General features: G+C 36.1%; 1 protein-coding gene across 1 annotated transcript in view; it reads left to right on the top strand.

The window, feature by feature from the left end:
- DNAH3 (dynein axonemal heavy chain 3) overlaps positions 1–25,824 on the top strand; it is a 611,780-nt gene that overhangs the window by 510,051 nt on the left and 75,905 nt on the right. Inside the window, exons 49-50 of the mRNA XM_053694256.1 lie at positions 7,460–7,676; positions 11,407–11,589. Coding sequence (XP_053550231.1) covers positions 7,460–7,676; positions 11,407–11,589 — 400 coding nt within the window. The remainder of the gene's footprint in view (positions 1–7,459; positions 7,677–11,406; positions 11,590–25,824) is intronic.

The raw sequence follows: 25,824 nt of genomic DNA, 5'->3' as shown, positions 1-25,824 counted from the left end.
ATTTTTAAAGCTTTGAAATGAAGACTTTAAATGCTAAACAGCATTATAAACCTAATAAAATAATCACACAACACAAAATATATAATTAAACTAAGTTAAATGAACAAAAACATTTGCTAAACAGCATTATAAACCTAATAAAATAATCACACAACACAGACTTCACTTGCATTTTTCTGCAAACATTTCTTTCTATGCATTCCAATCTGGACTGATTTATAGACAGGAAGATCTTGTTCCTTTGAAATCTTCTCGATAGCTCAGGTCTGGTTAAACTGATTAATTTCAACCTGCTTGGCTTTGTTGTAACACAAGCGGACAGCTCCACCTATTGGCTATTTTAATAAATGCACTGCTTCTCAATGCTTTTCAATAGCAGTCACATGACGAAAAAAAAAGGTTGTTATTCTGAAACGGTGTAAATTGAACCGTTGTAAAACGAGGGCCACCTATATATATATATATATATATATATATATATATATATATATATATATATATATAAAAACAATATTATTTGTGAGGGGGGGAGGTGGAAGTCTTGGTGAGTTCCCACGCTTTTTTTTGTAGGACTTGACCCCTGCTTTAACCCCTTAGTGACCAGACCATTTTTTAAATTTTCTTACTGTTAGTGACCAGGGGTATTTTTACATTTCTGCAGTGTTTGTGTTTAGCTGTAATTTTCCTCTTACTCATTTATTGTACCCACACATATTATATACCATTTTTCTCGCCATTAAATGGACTTTCTAAAGATACCATTATTTTCATCATATCTTTACAAAACCCCAGAGGACGTGCCTGGCACGTGCTTGGTACTTAACTGTCATTTTTTGTAGGATGTGCCTGACACGTTCTCGGTTGCCAAGGGGTTAAATATATTTAAAGGGACATTAAACCCAAACATTTTCATTAATGATTCAGATAGAGAATACAATTTTAAACAACATCCTAATTTACTTCTATTATCTAGTTTTACTTCTATTGTCTAGCTTTTCAGCAAAGGATATCAAGAGAATTAAGCAAATTAGATAATAGAAGTAAATTATAAAGTTGCTTATAATCACATGCTCTTTCTAAATCCTGAAAGAAAAAATGTGGGTTTCATGTCCCTTTAATTAAAAATTTCTATTAAACATATTTAAATTCTCTTGCCCTCTAATAAAAGCCCCCTAGAAAAATAAAAACCCATTCTACTTACCTTACAAAGGGCTAGATTACAAGTGGAGCGCTATTTTAATGTACAAATTTACAGACTCACGTTAAATAACCAGCCATTCACTTTGTGCTTAGCTCAAGTAACCAGAGGTTAGACTCTAGTTAATGAAAAAAGTGCCCCTATTGCCCCCAAAATAAATAGTACAGTAATTAACATAAAAAAATAAAGATGATCATTTTTATTTAAAAAAAAAAAAAAAACTGCACAAAGCAGTTATAAAGGGTTAAAGTGAGGGGATGTGGGATGTTAGAACACAAACAGCACTGAAAGTGCCTTTACATTGATTTCAATGGGGGACTGTGTTTTCACACATATAAACACATAAATATATATGTATATATTCATATAATGTACATATATATTTCTGCGCTGCGCTAGGGGTTTTGCTGTGTCTTGCGGCATGAGAATGAGGCTCCCATTTGAGCCTATGAAAGCGCGCTCTCGTGAGCGCAAGGCTTCCAGGCAATGCGAACGCTTGGTCACATTTGCATAGCGCCTGACTTGTTATATCAGCGCGCTTTTACGTGTGCTGGTATTACTGAGTGAAACGCAAATATCGTTCTTGCAAAAGCGCAATATTGTGCTTCACTTGTAATCTAGGCCAAAGTCCATGCTCAATTTAGTTTCAATGACTCTTTCCCTAACAGAACAGAGAAAATTAAAGTTGCAGTCCACTTGTGCCAGTCTTCAGTCATCTCCCAATCCTACAGTAGCTCTCTGTATGGAGGTGCTGGGTCTGATGATTGCGGCATCAGATACCATACCGTTTGCTCTTGCATGTTGGATCAATGACAAAGGAATACAATCAACATAATCAAAGGATTCTGTTGGATCCTACCATAAGTCGTTCTCTTTCTTAGTGGATAAATCACCAGTCCATCGCTCCAGGGGCATCCTTTCTTAGTCCATCCTGGAAAATAATAACGACAGGCGCCAGCCTTTCAGGATGAGGCGCAGTATGGGGGTCCAGAAGAGCGCAGGGAATTTTGTTATCTCAGGAGGCGAGGTTACCTATAAATGTGTTGGAGCGCCATGCGATCTCCTGGGCTCTGCAGAGCTGTCTCCTTCTAAAGGAAGAATCTCATCTTCAAGTACAATTGAACAGTTTCATGGCTGTGGCATATATCACTCATTAGAGAGGAACTCACAGTTGTGTAGAAATGAAGTAAATATCTGGAATACTCCAATGTTGAGAACAATTACTGTATCATTTCTGCAATTTACATTCAAGGTTTGAACTGAGAAGTGGGGCATTACAGAGATAGACCTAATGGGCTCTCGATTAAACAACAAACTTCCCAGATATTTTGCAAGGTCCAGGGATCCTCAGTTAGAATTTGTAGATGTTATATTTACAAATTCCAGCATTAAAGTTGGACAGGATACTGTAGTAAACACCCTTGTCCCTCTTGTGTGGACGTGTTTGGACGTTAAAATACAATCTTTATTAAGTTTATTAAAAAGGGTGACAATTTGAGATTAAAAACAGTTGCAGCAAGTAAGCATGTGTGCAATCATTTATTTGTGCCCTAAAATGTAATAATGTGTGATATTTGACCATAGACTGCTGTTGTGGAAATACAGAGGATTGTTACTCTATGTCCCTGCAAGAGTTGCTTAAATAGACCTAGTCAAGATATTTAATCAGAAATAGCCTGGTATATCTCCCTAGCAGTGGCGTAGCGTGGCTTCTCAGCGCCCAGGGCAAGGCAAGAATTGCGCCCCCCTAATCCATTAGCACTGACTGAGTCTCTTCCACCAGTACAGTAGGGATTGGCAAATTTGCTTTGAATATAGGACACAGCTCAACATTTTAGGAGACAGGTTTTTGTTTTAAAACAAACAAAGCTTTATTTTAACAACAAAAATATATACTATATATATATATATATATATATATATATATATATATATATATATATATATATAGAATTCTAAACTCTACATTCATCCTTAAAAATTAGGATTCAATATGGTTGCAGGCAGCCATTACTTTATTATATACATTAAGTAAGTACATTATATAACTTAACAATTAAATTTTTTATGGTTTAATATTTAAACATGGGATTTAATTTTTAAATACATCTGAGCCAGCATGCCAGAGTGTGAGAGTGATCTATGCTGCTTTAAAGTGAAAGCCAGTTATTATTTTTTTTAAATTCATTTTTAACCTGGGTAAAACATACAAGATGTAGATCATTTACATTTTGTATGTTTTATTTTACCCAGGTTAAAAATGAATTTGAAATAAAATAACCAGCTTTCACTTTAAAGCAGCATAGATCACTCTCACACTCTGGCATGCTGGCTGGCTCAGACTCTGGGTCCTTTGGAAGTTGGAATTTGGCTGGCTGGCTCAGAGTGACTCTGGGTCCTTTGGAACTTGGCTGGCTGGCCCTGCGACGTCACCTGGGTAACGGTAGAGGCTAAGCTGCATTTTGCGTGCGTTGCCATTTCCAATCCCTATTCCCCAGGGCCCAGGCAAAAACAGGGGCTATAATAATTTAATTATAATTCTGGCTGGCAGTGGCACTGGTGGTCTGGTTCTGATACGGACCCGGTGATGAGTTTGGTAATTTCTGTTGACACTACTTACCTTATCATTGCGGGCGCAGCGTACTAGTCAGTCTGACTCCACTCTGGATGTGCTGCTCTGACTTCTTCCTCCCTCCTGACATGTGCACTGGGAGTGGGAGTGGACCGTGCTAACTAGTGGCATAAACACTAGTCTAGCAGCAGGTAACGGTCGGATAGGATTACACTCATAAAATTATGATAATTAAATCATTACACAGCACGTCTTGACTTCAGAGTAGTAGACAGTTCACTTGAGAGACAGAACGGCTGGGCGCAGGCGCCTGTCAGATTTTTTAGCCTCCCTGTAGCGCCGCTGGGAGTGGGACTGCGACTGTCTACTGTCTTGAGATGGTGGGGACTGGGAAGGCTGGGAGCCAAGCATTTTGCGCCCCCCAGAATTTTGCGCCCGGGGCAACCGCCCCTGTGGCCCCCCCCACGCTACGCCACTGCTCCCTAGGGATGTGAACCATCCATGATTGCTGAAATGCTAAGAGTAGCTTATGATCGTGACAGTGGAGATAAACTGTCTTGCATGTATTACTGTGGGGCAAACAGTTTAGCTGGTAGCGATTATTAGGCTAATTTGATACTGTCCCTTTAAATCACTGAGGGTTAAACAGTCATTACCCTTGTACATTTAACTAGTGGAGATTACTTGGCTAATTCATTGCCGTCCCTTTAAATACCACAATTTGGAAAGCGCTCTAGTTAGTGATTGCTGAAACACTTGTAATAACACAATTTGTGAGCCACTATAGCTGTTGTTTACAGTAGAAAAACGTTGATACGATTTTAACATTGTACACATCAACCGTTATAACTAGGTCGTGATTGCCAGTGTGTGTATATATCTATCTATCTATCTATCTATCTATCTATATATATATATTGAAGCTAATAGCGGTTAAATAACAAGATTGTATCTCTTGAATATCACAGTATTAGGCTAGCTACTGTACTCAATGGAGCAGTGTTACAATTAATTTCACTATTGACCCCCATCTATTGCAGCCAAATAAAGATTACAAGTTACTGCTGAGTCCCTTGGTTGTTTTGTCTGGCATAAATGTTTCCACCTACTGTTGTTCTTCCAAGATTAATAGCTCGGATAAAGCAAGAGTTGTCATTAGCAATTCTTATAGCTCCTGCTTGGCCTTGCAGAACTTGGTTCTGTACAAATGTCCAGTTCTCCTCTGTGGTCATTTACTCTCTGTTGCAACCTTCTATATCAAGGCCAATTGTATCTTCAAGATCTCGAGTCTCTCAACATGATGGCTTGGAGATTGAATACATAATTTTGAGACAGTGAGGTTTCTCCGATTCAGTGATAAATTCTTTAATAAAAGCTAGAAATCCAGTTTCGATAAAGGATTTATCATAAGATCTGGAAAGTTGTTTTCTTGGTGTGAAAAGCACAATGTTAATTAGCATTCTTTCAGAATTCCTAGAATTTTACCAATTTTTGCAAGATGGTTTAGACAAGGGTTTGTCTGCAAGTTCTGTAAAGGGTCATATCTTGGCTCTTTATTTTTATTTTTACCATAAAAGATTGCTAAACTTCATGATGTGCAGTTTTTTGAAGCTTTGCAGATATTGAGACCTGTTATAAAGCCAATTTCTCATCCTTGGAGTCTTAACTTTTTTCTAAAACATAGAAACATACTGTAGATATTGACGGCAGATAAGAACCATAGGCCCAGCAAGTCTGCCCAATATTTAGCTTGTAGGATAGCCTTATGCTTGTCCCAGGCACTTTTAAAGTCCCCCACAGTGTTTGTCATTACTACTTCTTGAGGAAGTTTATTCCATAAATCAATCACTCTTTCTGTAAAGAAGCTTCCTCAAATTACTCCTGAAAAAGTATTGCAGTCTTCTCCATTTGATCTTATGCATTCCCTGGATATTCAGCTACTATCTAGTTCTGTTTCTCTTAAAGGGACAGTCAACACCAGAATTTGTTGTTGTTTAAAAAGATAGATAATCCCTTTATTACCCATTCCCCGGTTTTGCATAACCAACACAGTTATAATAATACACTTTTTACCTCTGTGATTACCTTGTATCTATTCCTCTCCAAACTGCCCCCTTATTTCAGTTTTTTTGACAGACTTGCATTTTAGCCAATCAGTGCTCACTCCTAGGAGCTTCACATGTGTGAGCTCAATGTTATCTATATGAAACACATGAACTAACGCCCTCTAGTGTTGAAAAATTGTCAAAATGCTTTCAGATTAGAGTCGGCCTTTAAGGTCTAAGAAATTAGCATATGAACCTCCTAGGTTTAGCTTTCAACTAAGAATACCAAGAGAACAAAGCAAAATTGGTGATAAAAGTAAATTGGAAAGTTGTTTAAAATTTACATGCCCTATTAAAATCATGAAAGTTTTTTTTTACTTGACTGTCCCTTATTTCCTCATCATGAAAAATATGTAAATTGTCTGCACTTTCTTGTGATCTAGTTTTCCATCAGGATAAGGCAGTCCTAAAAACAAAATTTGATTTCTTACCGAAGGTAGACTCTTCAGACATAAGTAGAGTAATTGAAGTTCCTTTTATTTGTCTCAACCCTCAACATTTGAAAGAATGTCTTTTGCATTATTTGAATGTTGTTCATGCTTTGAGGTTCTATTGTCAAGGTTACTAAGGAGTATAGACAATTTTCTAGCATGTTTATTAATTTCTAAGATCCATGGAAGGGTCAGAAGGCTTCTGCTGTTACTTTAGCTTTGTGGTTAACATTTTTGATCCATAAAGCTTGCTTGGTGGCTGGAAAATCTCCTCTAAAGCATATTATTGCTCATTCTACCTTATCAGTTACCACTTCCTGAGCTTTTAAAAATGAAACTTCTGTAGATCAAATTTGCAAGGCAGCAACATGGTCATCTCAACATACTTTTACTGAATTCTACAATTTTAATGTTTTTGCTTCTTTGGAAGCGTTTGATAGAAAAGTCCCCTTGGCTGCAATCTACCCCCGTAGTTTCCAGATTGCTAGAAACAGGAGTTAAGAAGCTGCGATCAAAAGACTGCTGCTCCTTAACTCGTCCGCCACCTCTGAGGCGGCGGACAGCAATCAGCCGCCCCGATCGGATACTATCGGGTTGATTAACGCACCCTGCTAACGGGTATTTATCGATGTGCGGCGGACATGATCCACTACAGCGATCATGTCCGCCAGCACAATGATAATTCGGCCCCTATGTGTTTAATACCCATTGAACACAAATGTTAAGTTCTACTTGGGAGTCTTGTAGAGAAGTGGTGAGTCCGTCAGTCTCTTTGTAGGTGTCAGCTAGAGTCATGAACGCAAATGACACGTTCTTACAAATCAGAGCATGTCAATTTTGCATCAGAATATCTCTTTAATTACAAAACTCTAGCTGCCATTTTGTTTCAAAGAAACATAGCGACAAAATTACAAACCAAATAAGATGGCTTGACCCATCTAATCTCTAATAATTATCTGTCACATGCTCTTAATCACTTCATATCTTAAAATTCATCTCTTGTATTGACAACACAGCCTATTCCCGGCAGACTAATGATACTTTTATAGATACAGCAATTAAATCTTTTCTTTTTTTATTGTTTGTTTATTGTTTTATTGATGTCCGATTATTTTTTTTTTTGTATCTTTTATCTTTTCTTTGTTTTTTTCAGGGTTGTCTCAATGTGCAAATATTTTCAGGAAAGTGTCAAGGAGTTGTCTGACGGATATTACAGCACGCTTAGACGACATAACTATGTGACCCCGACATCCTACTTAGAGCTTATTCTTACTTTCAAGACCCTGTTAAATACTAAAAGACATGAAGTAGACACAATGAGAAATCGCTACCTTGTAGGTTTGCAGAAACTTGAATTTGCTTCATCACAAGTAAGTCTGTTTACAAATATGGATTCTAAATTTAGAGTCAAAGTGATGGTAAACAAACAAAGCATGATTCAAATAGACATATAAAATCCTGGCTGCATAAATGTATAGCGGTACCATTACTTCATTGTAACATCGTTCCTGAAAGGGTTGCCGTATGACTCGCACACACATTGGATGACCAGTAAATACGTCACTGCTGAAGAAAAAAAAAAAAAGCTTTGCTCGAAATGGGTTGGCAGTGGAGGGGGTGAGGAGGATAAACTATGGAGCCATTTTCAAGAATGGTTACAATGAAGTAAAGGTAGCGCTATACATTTTATGCAAGCAGGATTTCATGTCTATTTGAATCATGCTTTGTTTAACATCATTTTAAATTTGTCAAATCTGCATCAATATCTTGGAAAGGAAAAAATAATAAAGTGTTTGTATTTTTTTTTTTTTTACCTTAAAGGTATCATCTGCATTTCAATTAAAGGGACATTAAAGTCCAAATTTAACACTCATGCTTCTGATAGAGCATTTTAAACAATCTTTTAATTTAGGGCCAGCTTAGGAGTGGAGTACAAAATTGCGCTTTCGCAATTGTGCGCTGGTATTTGAAGTGTCCCGCAATGCAAGCGGGACCTCGTTTTCGCATTGCATGGAAGCTTTGTGCTTGATAGAGCGCACTTCCATAGGCTCCAATGAGAGCCTCATTCTCATGCCGTGAGACACGGCATGAGAACCTAGCACAGAGAAGGGGGTAAGTCGCGCATCGATGGGCAGCAGATTTAAATATATATGTATATGAATATATACATACTGTATATATGTATGTGTTTATAACACATATTAACACATAAATATATATGTATATATACATACTGTATATATGTATGTGTTTATAACACATATTAACACATAAATATATATGTATATATACATACTGTATATATGTATGTGTTTATAACACATATTAACACATAAATATATATGTATATATACATACTGTATATATGTATGTGTTTATAACACATATTAACACATAAATATATATGAATATATACATACTGTATATATGTATGTGTTTATAACACATATTAACACATAAATATATATGTATATATACATACTGTATATATGTAAATGTTTATAACACATACTAACACATAAATATATAGGTATATATACATACTGTATATATGTAAGTGTTTATAACACATATTAACACATAAATATATATGAATATATACATACTGTATATATGTATGTGTTTATAACACATATTAACACAAATATATATGAATATATACATACTGTATATATGTATGTGTTTATAACACATATTAACACATAAATATATATGAATATATACATACTGTATATATGTAAGTGTTTATAACACATACTAACACATAAATATATATGTATATATACATACTGTATATATGTAAGTGTTTATAACACATACTAACACATAAATATATATGTATATATACATACTGTATATATGTAAGTGTTTATAACACATACTAACACATAAATATATATGAATATATACATACTGTATATATGTATGTGTTTATAACACATACTAACACATAAATATATATGTATATATACATACTGTATATATGTAAGTGTTTATAACACATACTAACACATAAATATATATGTATATATACATACTGTATATATGTAAGTGTTTATAACACATACTAACACATAAATATATATGTATATATACATACTGTATATATGTAAGTGTTTATAACACATATTAACACAAATATATATGAATATATACATACTGTATATATGTATGTGTTTATAACACATATTAACACATAAATATATATGAATATATACATACTGTATATATGTAAGTGTTTATAACACATACTAACACATAAATATATATGTATATATACATACTGTATATATGTAAGTGTTTATAACACATACTAACACATAAATATATATGTATATATACATACTGTATATATGTAAGTGTTTATAACACATACTAACACATAAATATATATGAATATATACATACTGTATATATGTATGTGTTTATAACACATTTTAACACATAAATATATATGTATATAAGCAAATACATATATATTTACAGGGAACACACAGTTCCCATAGACCGCAATGTAACACCCAACACCCGCCAACTTTAACCCCTGCTTCTTGAAGTTATTTAATAACTACAACACACATTATTTTTGGGGCAATTGGGGCACATTTTGAAAATTAACCAGAGATCTGATCTCTGGTTAATTTTCGGAGCTTGTGGTAGCAATAACCAGCCACTTGTAATGGCTGGTTATTTATTGCGCGCCTGTAAACAGGTGAATTTGACAATTTGCGGGCGCGCGATAAATTAGAGCTCCATTTGTAATCTAGCCCTTACTTTGTTAAAGAGTAAACCTAGGTAGGCTCATGAGCAGCAATGCACTAGTGTAACACATCGAGAGAGCCAGTGACACATTAAAGGGATATGAAAACCTAAACCAACACTTTTCTTCCATGATTCAGCACATACAATTATAAACAACTTTTCAATTTACTTCTATCATCTAATTTGCTTTGTTCTCTTAGTATCTTTTGTTCAAAGGCATAGTTAGGTAGGCTCAGGAGCCGAAAGCTAGCTACTGATTAATGTCTGCACTTATATATATATGCCTCATGTCATTGGTTTACCGATGTGATCAGCTAGCTCCCAGTAGCGCTTTGCTTCTCATTCAATAAAGGATACCAAGAGGGGGAAATTGATAATGAAAGTAAATTGTAAAGTTGATTAAAAAATGTATGCTCTGTTCAAATCATAAAAGTAAACATTTGGGTGCAATGCTCAACATAATGTAATGTATTCTTTATGTCTTTAGATTTGTCACAAGTGCTCGTTCTCTGCGTAGTGCTTCTATAAAACCCATCAAACATATTATCGCTCATTTATTCTTGTGACCCGCAGGGTAATAAAGCAGCAGAAAGTACGTTCTGATTACAATTTAGTCTGATATTTGTATTTTATACATCCGATCTCAGCACTCAGCTCACAATACATACATTTATGTTTGCTTATTCAGCATCCTAGCACATTATTATTCACATCATTCATCTAGGCTAAGTGTATCTCATATAAGATGTGTATGGACTTTTATATTATGATGAAGGTTTTCATTTTTTTTTTCTACATAGATTAAAGGGGCAGTCTAATCAAAAATAAACTTGATGATTCAGATAGAAATGTAATTTTACATTTTGCATTTTACTTTTATCATCAAGTTTGCTTTGTTCTCTTGGTATTCTTAGTTGAAAGCTAAACCTAGGAGGCTCATATGCAAATTTCTTAGCCCTTGAAGGCCGCCTCTTATCTGAATGCGTTTGACATTTTGTTTCACAATTATAGGGCGTTAGTTCATGTGTTGCCATATAGATAACATTGTGCTCACGCCCGTGGAGTTACCTAGGAGTTAGCACTGATTGTCTAAAATGCAAGTCTTTCAAAAGAACTGAAATAAAGGGGCTGTTTGCAGAGGCTTAGATACAAGATAATCATAGAGGTTAAAAGTATATTATTATAACTGTGTTGGTTATGCAAAACTGGGGAATGCGTAATAAAGGGATTATCTATCTTTTAAAACAATAACCATTCTGACTGTCCCTTTAAAAAATAAGCAGTGTGACCTTTCTATAAGGCATATGCTAATTATTTCCATGTCTTCATTTTTATTAGGTCTCAGTTATGCAAAAAGAACTCACCGCTCTTCAGCCTGAATTGATAAAAACGTCAGCCGAAACTGAAAAAATGATGATCAAAATAGAGAAACAGACAATTGACGCTGATGCAAAAAAAGAGCTGGTTTCTGCTGATGAAAAGGAGGCTAACGAGGCCGCGGCGGCTTCAAAAGCAATCAAGGTACATTAGCGACGCAACCGAAATTGTGTTTAGTCTTTTACCTTGCACTTAACGGGACCCTTTGATTTGTTTCTTCTCTGCTTGAAAAGTAGTTTTATTTTCAGATGCTTTGTACTTGGGATCGCAGTACTGAATTGGACTAAAGTTTTTATGTATCAATAAAATGTTCATTTTGAATTGAAAGTAATACAGAAGTATCAGCGTGCTGATTGGCTGATAAGTACTTTTGCTTGTCCTACTAATGATTATTGGCTGACACATACAACAAGCCTTTGTACCTATCAGCCAATGAGAATCAGCAGAAAGCACACAATGGATACTGTTGTATTAGCTAGAAGTTTTCATTCATTACATTGTTTCTGGGGAAACTATTCATTTTTAAAGGCTATTGTAGTAGAAAAATAACATGCTCTTATCCATTAGAGTATGCCATTGTATGACTATCGACCCTGCAGTACTGTGTGTTTAACCCCCACAAAGGGGATAAACAAACAGTAGATTTGCAAAATCTGTAAAACACACAAGCGCAAACAGACTCAAGTGTAGGTAAGTACAACAAACACACCACACAATTTGGATTGCACTTACAAGATTAAAATTTAATCAGGCGTTTGTTATAAATATACTTGGTGACCAGAAGAAATCATCCATAAACGATAGAATACAGAATAAGTCTTTACAAATGCTGGAAAAGTCCCTCCAGATAGTAATACCGGGACCAGTAGATCAGTTCCTTACAGGCATCCGTGACCCGTGACTCAGATAGCAATCGCTATGTTTGGAAGCGCCAATGCCGATGCCGATGACGTCACTATGGAACAGTACGGATCCTCTAGTAGTCCAAAAAGCCTCAACGCGTTTCAACCGCCAACGTGCGGTCTTTCTTAAGAGGTGAAGTAGATGCCTCGTCTTGCAGCACAGGCTGGTAAATATCCGACCGGCTCATTTCATTGGTGCAAAATAATCTTGTCAATTAACCTGCCTGTCGGCTACAAGACAAACTTAAGCAGATACAGTTATGTATGATTAAAAGATTAAAAACATCTCTTTATTTATTGCTACTAAAAACATATTCAACAAGCTATTAAAGAATATATGGATCAATTGGCCAGAATGACTATTGCATAAAAGTCAAAATATACATATACACACACAATTTTTGCATATTTTATAAAATGTTAAACAACAATGTTAAACAAACGGTAAGAGAGAATAATGTTAATACAAAAAATTCATTATTGAGGGGAAATAATTCATTACCAATATTTTCCAGTAACTCAGGGGTCATTTAATAAGAATAGACATATAAATACCATGCCCAGATTTTATAATATATCATTTAAATAATGTTTATCATTTAAATAATGTTTATCATTTAAATAATGTTTAAAAGAGCAATGGTGCTAATAATTTTGATAGTTAGTTTTTGATCTATGGTTTAAAGCTTCAAATGTATACTCTGGGCTTATGTTAAACACATATAAAGGCAAATATGAAGGGAAATATAAAGGGAAATATAAAGAGGGAAATATAAAAAGGGAAATATAAAAGGGGAAACAGCCATTGAATCTACCTATCATCACATCATGGTTCACACATTTACCCTACCTAATGCAAATATACTAAAATGGATAAAATGTATATATATAAATATATAAAATATAATATTAAGAACATAACGTACATTAATTAATTATATATTTATATATAAATAAATCAATCTCATTAAAAACAATACGCCTATTCACCCTATCTTAACTAACTACTACAAGAAAGAGAGTCACTCACATAAAAGCAGCTAGATCTAAATCCACATTGAGACCTCCTGGACACAGACAGTTCAACTTCTGTATCCAGAATGTCTCACGTTTACGTAATGTAAGGAGTCTATTTGGGATAGTTGGAGGGATCCAATCAATTATCTGCACCTTAAGAGATCTAGAATCTCCACCATGTATATCTCTAAAATGAAGGGGGACACTGTGCTTATCCATCTCATTTTTAATATTATTGAGGTGTTCTGACACTTTACGCCTGATCTTTCTTTTAGTGCGACCCACATACATAAACAGTAGATTTGCCGCTCAAGACCCACAGAGCACTGCTGGTGCAGAGTGCAACTCACCACTGATCCAATCAGTAGCGCTAATCACACAACTCTGATGTGCAACTAATGTTGCTGATTGGATCAGTGGTTCCCGAGCGGCATTTCTACTGTGTTCTTAACCTTTTTGCAAAGGTTAAACACAGTACTTCAGGGTCAATAATAAAAACAAATTAGAGCATGTGATGTTTCGGCTATAATGGCCCTTTAAATCCTTTACTGAATGAATTATAATGACATTTGGCAAGTTGATATAGTGAATTGCTTGGATGTATAAAAAGCAAGCTGATCTATGGTATAGTTTCCAAAATGTAAAATGTATGTGCACCACCACAAACAGTAGACATTGTGGGCTCAAGGAACCTTGTCTATCCACTATTAATACAGGGGGCTTTTGGGGTTGCCCCTCTAGAAAGATACAGACTGCTCAATTTATTTGTTCTACATATGTGCAACAGATGCTTAAAGGGACATTAAACCCAAAATTTTTATTTCATGATTCAGACAGAGAATTAAATTTTAAACAAAATTCCAATTTACTTCTATTATCTAATTTGCTTCATTATTTAGATATCCTTTGTTAAAGAAATAGCAATGCACATAGGTGAGCCAATCACATGAGGCAAATATGTGCAGCCACCAATCAGAAGCTACTGAGCCTATCTAGATATACTTTTCAGGAAGGAATATCAAGAGAATGAAGCAAATTAGATAACAGAAGTATATCCGAAAGTTGTTTAAAATGATATTCTCTATCTGAATCATGAAAGAAAAAATTTGGGTTTAATGTCCCTTTAAATATGCAGATCGTCCAGTCCATGAGGGCAGCTGGGAGGTCTGGATTATGCATTGCTAAAAGCACCTGGCCTGGCATATATAGATTTTACTAACTGACTTTATATGAAGTCACCGCAGTTTGCTTGCATGATATGTAAAAGTGACTTTATATTTATATATGCTGTTTATTCTAGATAAATTGTTAGGTCCTCTGTTTAACAGAACAAGAGAATGTGCCAAACTGATTAGTGCCGGGAATTCTCTTTAGCTGTACAGGAAGATGAGTAGCAATTTATGTGCTGTGCGGGTGCACAATAGCACTAATAGCCTCCCAGTACTAGTGGGAATCCAGCACTCACAATGGTTAACAAAAAGCATTTGTGCTTAACACAAAGGTAGGTGCATTCCCAGATACAGCCACGGCTGAGCAGGACACAGCTCGTGAGTCAATAAAGAGCAGTATACTAAAGGGACACTAACAAGTATTAATTCTTATTGATTAGAATCATACATACAGATGTATTGTTTAGTTACGTTAGTTGTTTTAATAGATATATTGTAAGTGTAAAGCTTTAGTTTCTAAAAAGTAATGTGCAATTAGTGACAGTTATAATAAGCAAAACAATCTGTGCTGGTCATTGTTTTAATAATTGTATAAGTATTAGCTTTAAAGGGACAGTAAGTCAAAATGAGTCCTTCATGACTCAGAACATGCTATTTTAAACATTAGTTTACTTCTGTTCTGCAATTTGCTTTGTTCTCTTGGTATTTTTTGTTGAAAAGCATACCTAGATAGTCTCAATAGCAGCAATGCACTGCTGGGAGATAGCTGCACATATATGCCTCTTGTCCTTGGCTCACACAACTTGTTTAGCTAGCTCCCAGTAGTGCATTGCTGCACCTTCAATGAAAAAAAAGTTATTTAACATTGTATGCTCTGAGTCATGAAATGAACAATTAGGGTTTCATGATCCTTTAAACTATAAGGCACATTCACAGTTGCTATAGACAGAGTTTTTCTTCTAATCTACCATGGCTGGTACAATTAATGAGAAGCCTCCTGTCTGCACCATTACTTTTGTATAATTACACGCTGCGTTTCTACCGTCTTCATGCAGACAGTGTCAAATAGAAGAAGGGCACATAATATAAAGAGAATGGGGTGGCTGGCAGCCTTCTCATTGGCTATACCGCCCCCTAGTGACTATAACAAAAACTGTGCAGGTGTAAGGGCAACCAGGAAACTTGAATACCTTAGTAAAGGTAAAATCGTCGTTCTCTGTAGCCGATATAAATGTGCTTTATACTTTAAGCTAATACCAGGTCACAAATTACTTACTGTTAAAATTGTTGACCTTTACAGTCCCTTTAATAATGTGTTTACCCTTTGCCGTGGTCACACATAGCTTTCATCCCCATTATGTTTGAATCTGAACACGAAAACATCTTAAATTGCAGAACAGTATAAAAACCAAATCTAGTAACAAACATGAAAAACCAATCAAAATAAATCTAAAATAAATAAATACAAGGGTATCGCTGGCTTTTTTTTATGAGGGTTCCCTGAAGCAAAAGATACTTGTCAAAGTAAAAATATAATATGGCAACTAAGTGTGTTTAACCTTCGCAAATGGCTTAAACACATAGATAAATCCTGCTTGGGAGCTGTAGAGAACTACTGGTTTTAACAGGAAACTGGCAGTGAGCCAATCAGCAGCAGCAGTTATACAATTCCTCCAATCACCATCTGTTTTCTGCTCGGGACCTGCAGTGCATATAGCTCATGTGGGACTTTATGTATGTGTTTAATTCCTTTGTAGGAATTACACATAGAATTCTACAGTGAGTAGTAAAATAATTACATGGTCTAACACATTAGACTATGTATTTTGTCCAGGGCATGTTCAATATCCCTTTAAAGAGACATGATGAAACAATTGGATATTGTACTGTATCATGTTTAATTAGGCAACATTATTATAATAATATTTTATTACTTTCTAGTAATTAAACTTTTTGGCCTTAAAGGGACACTAAACCCATTTTTTTTTAATAATTCGGATAGAACAGCAGTTTTAAGCAACATTCTAATTTACTCCTAATATCAAATTTTCATCGTTCTCTTGCTATCTTTATTTAAAAAGCAGGCATGTAAGCTTAGGAGCAGGACCATTTTTGGTTCAGAACCTGGGTTACACTTGCTTATTGGTGGCTAAAATATACAGTTGCTTAAAATTGCTGCTCTATATGAATCGTGAAAGAAAAAAGTAACCAAGTCTAGCCAAGTAACAAGTCTAGAATGGCTCCTCCATACAAAGTAGGTGATGGAGGAGTTTGCCTATAAAAAAACAATTGCATTATTATTATTATTCTTTATTTATAAAGCGCCAACAGATTCCGCAGCACTGTCCATGGGTACAAAGATAATAGTACAGTACAATACAATCTAAGAGACACCAGACAAAGTTTAACAAACAAATACAGGGGGAATTGTTATTGTGTTACTGTATTTAGAAAGTTTTCACACTGTTGGTATTTTAATTTCTACGAGGCCAACATGAAACATCTTGTAATTACAGTCACCTAGATTATGAGTTTTGCGTTATGAGTCAAATAGCAGCGTTGTGGCCCATAACGCATCGTTTTCTCTAACGCAGCCATTACAAGTCTTGTCGGTATAGGTGTATCGCAAGCCTTTTAGCCTGTACCGCACTCCTAAAAATTACGTTTTTTAATGAGATTCCCATAGCGCCGTTATTACGAGTTTTGCGTTACGGCTAAAAAGCGAGCGTTACAGCCTAAAATGATAAGATCTGATAAGCCAATCAGCCAATCAGATTCAAGTTCAATCCGATTGGCTGATTGGATCAGCCAATCAGATTGAGCTTGCATTCTATTGGCTGTTCCGATCAGCCAATAGAATGCAAGCTCAATCTCATTGGCTGATTGGATCAGCCAATCGGATTGCCAATCAGAATATTCCTACCTTAATTCCGATTGGCTGATAGAATCCTATCAGCCAATCGGAATTCAAGGGACGCCATCTTGGATGACGTCATTTAAAGGAACCGTCATTCGGCGAGTAGGCGTCGGTTGAAAAGGATGTTCCGCGTCGGCTTGGAAGAAGATGGCTCCGCTCCGGAAGAAAGAAGATTGAAGATGCGGCTTGATAGAAGACTTCATCCCGATGATGGACTTCCGACTTCAGCCCGATGATGGAGTTCTTCAGCCGCCGCTTGGATCCAGACTTCAGCCCGAGGATGGACGTCACTCTTCAGTGCCCCGCTTGGGCTTGGATCAAGACTTCGGACCCTCTTCTGGACAGATCGGGACCCGGTGAGGTGAAGACAAGGTAGGGAGATCTTCAGGGGCTTAGTGTTAGGTTTATTTAAGGGGGGTTTGGGTTAGATTAGGGGTATGTGGGTGGTGGGTTGTAATGTTGGGGGGGGTATTGTATGTGTTTTTTTTACAGGCAAAAGAGCTGAATTCTTTGGGGCATGTCCCGCAAAGGGCCCTTTTCAGGGCTGGTAAGGTAAAAGAGCTTTGAACTTTTTTATTTTAGAATAGGGTAGGGCATTTTTTTATTTTGGGGGGCTTTGTTATTTTATTAGGGGGCTTAGAGTAGGTGTAATTAGTTTAAAATTGTTGTAATATTTTTCTAATGTTTGTAAATATTTTTTTATTTTTTGTAACTTAGTTCTTTTTTATTTTTTGTACTTTAGTTAGTTTATTTCATTGTATTTATTTGTAGGTATTTTATTTAATTCATTTATTGATAGTGTAGTGTTAGGTTTAATTGTAGATAATTGTAGGTATTTTATTTAATTAATTTATTGATAGTGTAGTGTTAGGTTTAATTATAGATAATTGTAGGTATTGTATTTAATTAATTTATTGATAGTGTAGTGTTAGGTTTAATTGTAACTTAGGTTAGGATTTATTTTAAAGGTAATTTTGTAATTATTTAAACTATTTTAGCTATTAAATAGTTATTAACTATTTAATAGCTATTGTACCTGGTTAAAATAATTACAAAGTTGCCTGTAAAATAAATATTAATCCTAAAATAGCTATAATATAATTATAATTTATATTGTAGCTATATTAGGGTTTATTTTACAGGTAAGTATTTAGCTTTAAATAGGAATAATTTATTTAATAAGAGTTAATTTATTTCGTTAGATAAAAATTATATTTAAGTTAGGGGGGTGTTAGTGTTAGGGTTAGACTTAGCTTTAGGGGTTAATCCATTTATTATAGTAGCGGCGAGATTCGGTCGGCAGATTAGGGGTTAATAATTGAAGTTAGGTGTCGGCGATGTTAGGGAGGGCAGATTAGGGGTTAATACTATTTATTATAGGGTTATTGAGGCAGATTAGGGGTTAATAACTTTATTATAGTAGCGGTGCGGTCCGCTCGGCAGATTAGGGGTTAATAAGTGTATCAGGTCAGGTAAGGAAAATAGCACCAATGAGTCGTAGCGTCTGTTATGGTAAGAAATGTTTATTGTACAGTCCAATGTTAGAGTACAAACAGAGTCACAGTGGAGAACGCCTGACGCGTTTCGCGCATGCGTAGATGCGCTTCTTCGGAGGCTAATAAGTGTAGGCAGGTGGAGGCGACATTGTGGGGGGCAGATTAGGGGTTAATAAATATAATATAGGGGTTGGTGGTGTTAGGGGCAGCAATTTAGGGGTACATAGGGATAATGTAGGTAGCGGCGGTTTACGGAGCGGCAGATTAGGGGTTAAAAAAAATATGCAGGTGTCAGCGATAGCGGGGGCGGCAGATTAGGGGTTAATAAGTGTAAGGCTAGGGGTGTTTAGACTCGGGGTACATGTTAGAGTGTTAGGTGCAGACGTAGGAAGTGTTTCCCCATAGAAAACAATGGGGCTGCGTTAAGAGCTGAACGCTGCTTTTTTGCAGGTGTTAGGTTTTTTTCAGCTCAAAATGCCCCATTGTTTTCTATGGGGATATCGTGCACGAGCACGTTTTTGAAGCTGGCCGCGTCTGTAAGCACCGCTGGTATCTAGAGTTGCAGTGGCGTTAAATTATGTTCTACGCTCCCTTTTTGGAGCCTAACGCAGTGAAAACCCAGCCATTCTGTGAACTCTAAATACCAGCGGTATAAAAGGTGTGGGAGAAAAAAAGCACGCGTAGCTAATGCACCCCTTTGGCCGCCAAACTCTAAATCTAGCCGATACTAAACTAAACTATTAACCCCTAAACCGCAAGCCCCCCACATTGAAATAAACTAAATAAAACTATTTACCCCTAAACCTAACAACCCCCTAACTTTATATTAAAATTACAATTTCCCTAGCTTAAATTAATTAAAACTTACCTGTCAAATTAAAAAAACTAAGTTTAAACTACCAATTAAACTAATATAATAATTCAACTAACTACCAATTAATTTAATTACACATTAAAAAAATCCTAACACTACTCTAAAAATTGCAAAGTATCTAAATATAAAAACAAAAAAAACTAAGTTACAAAAAATAACAAACATAAAATTACGGAAAATAACAAACCAAACTGGACCAATAGGTTTGTGCAATAGGGCAAGACCACCATATATGTGTGAAAGTACCTCTCTGCACGCAGCCTCTCCAACAGTCAGTATTAGAGCCTGGAAATATTTTCCCTAAATTATCGGGGGGGGGGGTATAATGCCATATACAAAGAAGTTTTATGTTCATCTCCATAATATTCATAGAGGATGCAGAAGAGCTCATCTGTTTATATATAACATTCCATATCTTAGCTAATTGTTGATCATTAAGCTCTGCCTCCCAGCTTGTTTTGTGAGATGGGGGTGAGCTGCGCGATGTGAGTCTAATAATTTATATGATATGGAGAGGATGCCCGTGTTTGGAAATGGTAAGTAACATAATGACTCAAATGGGGTCAAAGGTCGAGTTAAGTTGCTTTTATCTACATGTGTCGAGAGATAGTGCAGAAGTTGATGGTGTATTAGCCAATTGTTAAGGGAGGGACCCATAATCTCGAGTAACTCCTCCTTGGGTTTAAGTTTTCCATTTTGTAAGATCAAATAATGAGGTAGCATTTGTGGAAGTGAGTGTTTATCATAAATGTGGAATATGGAATGGAAGGGAGTTGTGGGATTGTCCATCAGGGGTGTTAAAGGGGAAAGGGGTGTGGAGATCGTTTTATGTCCTCTTAGAATTTTTTCCCAGATTTTAAATGTTTCTCTAACTAATAGAGGGAGTTTTGGGGAATTCTGGTCTCTGTTAGATTTAAGCCAGCATTGACCTCCAAGTTAGTTACTCTGAGAAAGCTCATGTTCTAAAACTACCCATTCCTTGTGGCTGGCGTTCCTGCACCAATCCACATTTCTAGTCATAAAGGTCGCATAGCGATACCATAGTAAGTTGGGGACTCCGAGCCCTCCCTCCAATGTAGTCCGATACAGGGTATGCATAGCTATTCGTGGACGTTTGTGATCCCATATGTATGAATTTACAATTTTCTGTAATTGGTGTATAATAGAGTCAGGGATAGGAATGGGCAAAGTCTGAAAGATATAAAGGATTTTAGGGAGAATTACCATTTTGACAGCATGGACCCGACCCAGCCATGAAATTGATTTATTGGACCAGGAGTGTAGAGTAGAAACTATGTGGTTTTTTAAAGGTACAAAATTTAAAGGGATCATTTTGTTTAGATGTGGTGTAATTAGGATTCCCAAGTACTTAAGTGCTCTCGGTTGATGTTTAAATTGCTGTGAGTGGAGTATACATAGATCTTCAGGTGATGCTTCTAGGCTAATGAATTCTGATTTAGTTTTATTGATACGGAAGTTAGATAGTGTTCAATATTCACAAAAGAGGCGCATTAGGGGGGATATAGAAGTGCTGATGTTTGTGAGTGTGAGTATAACATCATCCACATAGAGTGAGGTTTTATATTCCTGTTGTCCAATGGTAATGCCTGTTATTACTGGTGAGATTCTAATACTAGCCGCTAAAACTTCCATTGCCAGGATGAATAGTGTTGGGGACAGCGGGCAGCCCTGTCTTGTACCATTTTGAATTGGGAAAGGAGAAGATAAAGAATCATTTAACTTAATTTTAGCTGTAGGGGCATTGTATAGGGCGAATATTTTATGAATAAATTGGTCGTCAAATCCAAATTTTCGTAAGGTATGGGAAAGAAAAGGCCAACTGAGGCGATCGAAAGCCTTTTCGGCGTCTAACGATAGTACTATGGAGGGAATACGATTATTAATGGCATATTCAATAATATTTAATATTTTGGTGGTGTTATCACGGGTCTCTCTGTGGGGGGTGAAGCCTACCTGATTAGTATGAATGATATTTGGGATAATTCTATTTAAGCGCGTGGTGAGAATGGGATAATTCTATTTAAGCGCGTGGTGAGAATTTTAGCATATAATTTAATATCTAAATTTAGTAGAGAGATTGGGCGAAAATTTTATGGCGTTGTTGGTGGTTTGCCTGGCTTTGGTATCACCACTACGTGTGCTTCTAGCATTGAGGAGGGAAAGTCTACACCATCCGATATTGTATTAAATATCGTCATTAGGTGGGGTACTAGGGTATCCTGGAATGTCTGATAGTATTTTGCAGAGAGACCGTCTGGGCCGGAACTCTTTCCAGGTTTAAGTGTCTTTATGGCTGATAAGATCTCTTGTGTAGTGATTTGCGAGTTAAGGTGTTTCAGTTGGTCATCAGTGACAGTCGGGAGTGGAAAAGTCAGAAGAAATCGTTCTGTCTCTTGAGACAGTTGAGTAGGGGAAATTTCCAAAGGTATATTATATAAGTTGGAGTAGTACGTGTGGAATGAAGCTGTGTTTTGCTAATGTTAACCTACCTGTTGGCACAAATAAGATCAGCTGTGTTTTGCTAATGTTAACCTACCTGTTGGCACAAATACGATCAGCTGTGTTTTTCTAATGTTAACCTACCTGTTGGCACAAATAAGATGAGCTGTGTTTTGCTAATGTTAACCTACCTGTTGGCACACATAAGATCAGCTGTGTTTTGCTAATGTTAACCTACCTGTTGGCACAAATAAGATGAGCTGTGTTTTGCTAATGTTAACCTACCTGTTGGCACACATAAGATCAGCTGTGTTTTGCTAATGTTAACCTACCTGTTGGCACACATAAGATCAGCTGTGTTTTGCTAATGTTAACCTACCTGTTGGCACACATAAGATCAGCTATGTTTTGCTAATATTAACCTACCTGTTGGCACAAATAAGATGAGCTATGTTTTGCTAATGTTAACCTACCTGTTGGCACAAATAAGATGAGCTATGTTTTGCTAATGTTAACCTACCTGTTGGCACAAATAAGATGAGCTGTGTTTTGCTAATGTTAACCTACCTGTTGGCACAAATAAGATCATCTGTGTTTTTTGCGAATGTTAACCTACCTGTTGGCACAAATAAGATCAGCTATGTTTTGCTAATGTTAACCTACCTGTTGGCACAAATGCGATCAGCTGTGTTTTGCTAATGTTAACCTACCTGTTGGCACAAATAAGATCAGCTGTGTTTTGCTAATGTTAAGCTACCTGTTGGCACAAATAAGATGAGCTATGTTTTGCTAATGTTAACCTACCTGTTGGCTCAAATAAGATCAGCTGTGTTTTGCTAATGTTAACCTACTTGTTGGCACAAATAAGATCAGTTGTGTTTTGCTAATGTTAACCTACCTGTTGGCACACATAAGATGAGCTGTGTTTTGATAATGTTAACCTACCTGTTGGCACAAATAAGATCAGCTGTGTTTTGCTAATGTTAACCTACCTGTTAGCACAAATAAGATGAGCTATGTTTTGCTAATGTTAACCTACCTGTTGGCACAAATAAGATCAGCTATTTTTAGAAATTGTTAATAGAATAGGTGTTTAGAAATTGCTTTCTGGTGATGAAGGGCCCAGCGATGACTTCTTCCTCTCAGCAATTCAAATTATTCTAAATTTCATAAATTTGGGCCATCTTTTTTACAGATCATTCATATAAAAAACATCTCTGCATCCCAGCTCTGCTCCATATGATTTTGTTAAATTCCTTTTCATGGTATTATGTATGTATATTGTTCCATTAAAATCTATTTACCAAGGTACCTAAATTATGTGTGTACCTTTTCAGATGCTATAGATATCAAGAGCTTATGGTTGCCTTTTAATACTTAACCCCTTAATGACATACCCTCGCTGCCTGAAGCATGGAGAAATAGTGTTGACTCGCAGCTGCGGGCAAGACCTATTCTCTTGCAGCCCTGGAAGCGAAACAGATGGTCGGCATACAGGGTATGTCAGCTGCTGTTAAGGGGTTCTTTTTAAAGGGGCATTAAACTGCTGAGCACAACTGCAATAGGACGGTTGCTACTCACTATGGAGTTTTACTTATTTCAAAATGTTCCTTTTATTTTAACCTGTTACTGATATATATATATATATATATATATATATATATATATATATAGGTTATTTTCTCTTTAAGGCATATGTATATGAAACGTAAGGGCAGTGGCAGTTCCAGACATTAAATTGGAGGAGGCAAACACTCACCCCCGCAGAGATCATGTAGGAGCCAGGAATCTAGCTATAAAGTCAGTCGTGTCTGTTCTGTATGTGGGGTCAGGTAGACAGATGGGTGTGGCCAGAGACTTCTGTTATTGGCTAGGCATGATGGGACAGTTACAGGAATGGGCAATTGTCACCTTTCTTCTAAGCCCAATGGGGATGCAAAGTAAAAGATTGGAGTGATTTTGCACCTTTGTAGAACTCCCACTGCTTAGGCAACAGACAAAATATTGAGGTACCAATCGCAGACAGTAAACCACAGATTTTCTATTTTTAAAGGAACATGAAACCTGAAATTTTTCTTTCCTGATTTAAAAAGAGAATACAGTTTTAAACAACATTACTTCTATTATCATTCTTTAGGTATCCTTTGTTGAAGAAATAGCAATGCAAGTGGGTGAGCCAATAACACCACGAGGCATCTATGTGCAGCCACCAATCAGCAGCTTCTGAGCATATTTAGATATGTTTTCAACTAAGAATATCAAGAGAATAAAGCAAATGAGATAATATTTATATATGCTTTTCAACAAAGGATAGCAAGAGAATGGAGCAAAATATGTCATAGAAGTAAAATAGAAAGTTGTTTACAATCGCATGCTCTTTCTTAATCGTGAAAGAAAAAGTTTGGGTTTCATGTCCCTTTAAGTAATGCAGAAGGCAGAATTAAAACCATATGTAAACTAACTTTAAAAGCTTACCCCTTTTATTATTTTTAATCAAACCTGAACAACTGGGGAATATGTAAGCGAGGCCTCTGTTGTAATTATGGGCCAAATTTATTAAGGTGTCAACTTGTTCGCTTCCCTGTAAGTGAATGCACCAGCTGCTGTTTATGCCTCACAGAAATGTCTTTCACAGTCATAAGTTATTAAAAAATGGTCTAACCTTATTGCATCAAGTTTGACACGAAGGGAGTGAATGATAACTTTCATATACGTATGTATTGACTATTTTATGGTCTGCAAAGCCACAATCGATAAAGTAATGTGTGAGGGAACTGTTCTATAGGTCCCTTTATAAAGCTCTGAAACAATCCCTCTGTTAATACTGAAGACGAGTGTCCGAACTCCTTATTGTTTTCTACTGTATTCTAACGTAAATAGCGGATCTGGAAGCAGACACACACAAAAACCTACTGATTGAATTATTGATTACTCTGAAACTGCAAATTGAATGAAGCACGGCTCATACATTGTAAAAGCTGCAAGCGATTTAACAAAAATAATGATTGATTGCACATTCAATACCACAAATGTCTAATGCTTTTAAATGGAGATAGCTGCTCGTTATTTTACATTTATAATGTTGTGTGCTGATTTAGACGTGAGTTGACACACATACCGCAAGTTGATGGCTTAATAAATGGGCTTGATATACTTGGCATTCTATCACATTTTATAATCTAATTTATTTTATGATTGCTGTGTGGTGATAACCTATATAAAAAAATGATGGCTGTCACAAAATTATATCCAACCTCAGTTTTGGTCAGATAGCCTAGGGCCATATTTGCTCTACAGTATAGTTATCTTTTAATAATTCTTTATGTCAGTTCTCAGCCAAACTTATTGGAGTAAATGAGTGTCATTGGAAAACGCATGGCTTGTAACATCGGCTCTTTAATTATTGTACAATGGACTTCAGAACTTCACCAAAGTCAGAAGATAATAATTGCCTGCATTACAGTGATTATTTCATAGACTTTACTTTTCTATTGACATTTTGCTCTGAATTATATATAAAAAAGAAGGTATCACGCTGTTCCCT

This window comes from Bombina bombina, chromosome 11 (assembly GCF_027579735.1).
Source record: "Bombina bombina isolate aBomBom1 chromosome 11, aBomBom1.pri, whole genome shotgun sequence".
NCBI lineage: Eukaryota > Metazoa > Chordata > Amphibia > Anura > Bombinatoridae > Bombina > Bombina bombina.
The sequence above is the reverse complement of the archived record's forward strand: the minus strand, read 5'-3'. Positions and strand labels throughout refer to the sequence as shown.